Consider the following 2,762-nt stretch of genomic DNA (forward strand, 5'->3'; position numbering starts at 1 on the left):
CTAGTCAAATACATTATGAGTGTACATGGTACATAATCACAATTAGCAACACTAGCAGTATATGGTAGAATTAATAATGAGATTATCATAAGAAAAGGCTTAAAATACATGTAGCATGTACATGTATGTAACAAGTATACTTGGTCCCACCAGTAATATCAGTAATAGCCTACAAGTGTATAGTACCTTTCATTTTATGGCTTCCACAGCAGTCAATGATTTGAAATGTTAATTAGTAACATATTCTATATTTACATAATAATTTACTATCTACATATTTACTCTAGCTATGCATGCATTTTATGTTTTTGTGAGTCAGTACTGACTTGTCACTTGTGAAATCACAGAACTTATTACCACACCTACTGTAGCCACTGATTAAAAACAGAAATACCAAAGACTACACAATGCTTTAGCAACTTTTTGGAGAAAAATTAAAATTTCCATTTTAACCAAAAACAGCTCGAATTCTCTACAAAATATATGAGCACTGTGATAACACTTTTTGTTGCCTGAAAATATCAAATAAAAAGACTGAATTTGCATTCATGTTAGAAGATTTGATCAACAAATGTGTGAACTTTATTTTGTAACTTGACTATAACACACACATACAATATGTGCATATTCATCATCAGTAAAAGTATCATTCTATTCTATGTAATCTATATTTTTATTACTGACAAGATATTGCATGCAATAAAAATATGTCAGCCAAATTTATTATTTATTATAGTAGTAACTAATGATATCTAAAATTCACAATAATTTAGGCCAATAAATAGTATCTAAAATTCACAATAGTTTTGACCAGTAAATTCACAATAATTTTGACTGATAGTAAATAAAGCTCCAGTATGTTATAAAAGCAGTAGCTGTACACAAACACTCATCACTGGTAACCTACAGTAAAAGAATTGTTCAGTATTAGTTCTATACAGCAAACCAAGACAAGATGGATTCCTGTTCTTATTTTAAGCTGATAGGATGCTTCATTCTTATTAGCATTGCTATTGTTCCAACACAAGGTATGTCATACAGTAACAACAATAATAAGAATGGACATATCTATTTTACTAATAGGTTGTTTTCCTCTTGACTGTCAGGAAGCATACAAAAATGGTACAGTATGCAGTGGAGTATATACTGTGAAACCTGATAATCTACCAGCTTTTGACGTAAATATAATTTCAATATAAACAGTATATAGAACCCTTTATAATAATGACAATTTAATGTCCTGACTATACACAAAGTACGTCAATGAGGAGACTTCTCTATTAAAGATAGTGTGGGCCCAATGGTCTCCTTAATAAAGAGGCTACACTGTACATGTATTAAGGACAGGTAGTGTGGGTCCAATGGTGTCCTTAATAAAGAGACTACACTGTACATGTATTAAGGACAGGTAGTGTGGGCCCAATGGTGTCCTTAATAAAGAGACTACACTGTACATGTATTAAGGACAGGTAGTGTGGGCCCAATGGTGTCCTTAATAAAGAGGCTACACTGTACATGTATTAAGGACTGGTAGTATGGGCCCAATGGTGTCCTTAATAAAGAGGCTATACACTGTAGCAGTATATAATTTGTATTTAATAGGTCTATTGTGATATGAGTAATGGAGGTGGATGGACTGTATTTCAAAGGAGAATGAATGATAAAACTGACTTCTACCTCAACTGGGATGACTATCAGTATGGATTTGGAGACCTCGATAAAGAGTTCTGGCTGGGACTTTATTACATAAACCGACTTACTGACTTGGAAGATTTTGATGGGAATAAGAAGTATGCTACTTATTCTACTTTTAAAGTAGGGAATGCAGACACAGAGTACAAGCTGACTGTGTCTGGATATGCAGGCAATGCTGGAGATAGTCTGAGCTATCATAATGGAGCGGAGTTCTCCACCAAAGATCAAGACAATGACGACTCCTCAGGAAACTGTGCAACAAGTTATGACGGAGCATGGTGGTATAAGAATTGTCATCTCTCAAACCTCAATGGTCTGTATTTGGTTGGGTCTCATTCCTCATATGCCAATGGTGTCAATTGGTATCATTTCAAGGGATACCACTATTCACTGAAGACAACTGAAATGAAACTAGGAAGCAGTTGAACAGTCAGTGTCTACTGGAGAACTAACAGTTCATTATTGCTAGTATAGTTGAGTCCATTTATATTTACTTTTTGCTACAAATATTCAATTGATTTCAAGTCTAGTCAAATACATTATGTGTGTACATGTACATTATCACAATTAACAACACTAGCAGTGTATGGTAGAATTAATAATGAGATTACCATATAGAAAAGACATTAGGACCAGAATATACCATATTAAGAATAATACATATGTAACAAGTATACTTGGTCCCACCAGTGATATCAGTAATAGTCTACTCCACAAGAGGTATATACCTTTCATCTTATGGCTTCCCCAGATATTAGGAGTAGTCAATGATTTGAAATGTTGATTAGTAACGTGTTTCATATTTTGAATTTACATAATTTACTATTCATATATTTACTGTATGCATGCATCTTATATTTTTTGTGAGTCAGTACTGTTTCGTAACTTGTGAAATCACAGAACAGATTACCACACATACTGTAGCCACTGATTAAAAACAGAAACACCAAAGACTACACAATGTTCTAGCAACTTTTTAGAGTCAAAATAAAATCTCCATTTTGATCAGAAACAGCTCAAAATATTAGATATAAAGACTGGGTTTGCATTCTTATTAAAAAATTTGG

At 33.2% G+C, this 2,762-nt stretch overlaps 1 protein-coding gene across 1 annotated transcript; it reads left to right on the plus strand.

Annotated features, from left to right (window-relative positions):
- The first annotated feature begins 863 nt into the window (after window positions 1-863).
- On the plus strand, window positions 864-2,219 carry LOC100639626 (ryncolin-1-like). The gene is made up of 3 exons (XM_020002285.1): window positions 864-1,028; window positions 1,084-1,178; window positions 1,603-2,219. The coding sequence occupies exons 1-3, from the start codon at window positions 956-958 to the stop codon at window positions 2,119-2,121; spliced, it is 687 nt and encodes a 228-aa protein (XP_019857844.1). The 5' UTR covers window positions 864-955; the 3' UTR covers window positions 2,122-2,219.
- Window positions 2,220-2,762: the final 543 nt, after the last annotated feature.

This window comes from Amphimedon queenslandica, unplaced genomic scaffold, assembly GCF_000090795.2.
Source record: "Amphimedon queenslandica unplaced genomic scaffold, v1.1 AMPQUscaffold_12944, whole genome shotgun sequence".
NCBI classification, from domain to species: domain Eukaryota; kingdom Metazoa; phylum Porifera; class Demospongiae; order Haplosclerida; family Niphatidae; genus Amphimedon; species Amphimedon queenslandica.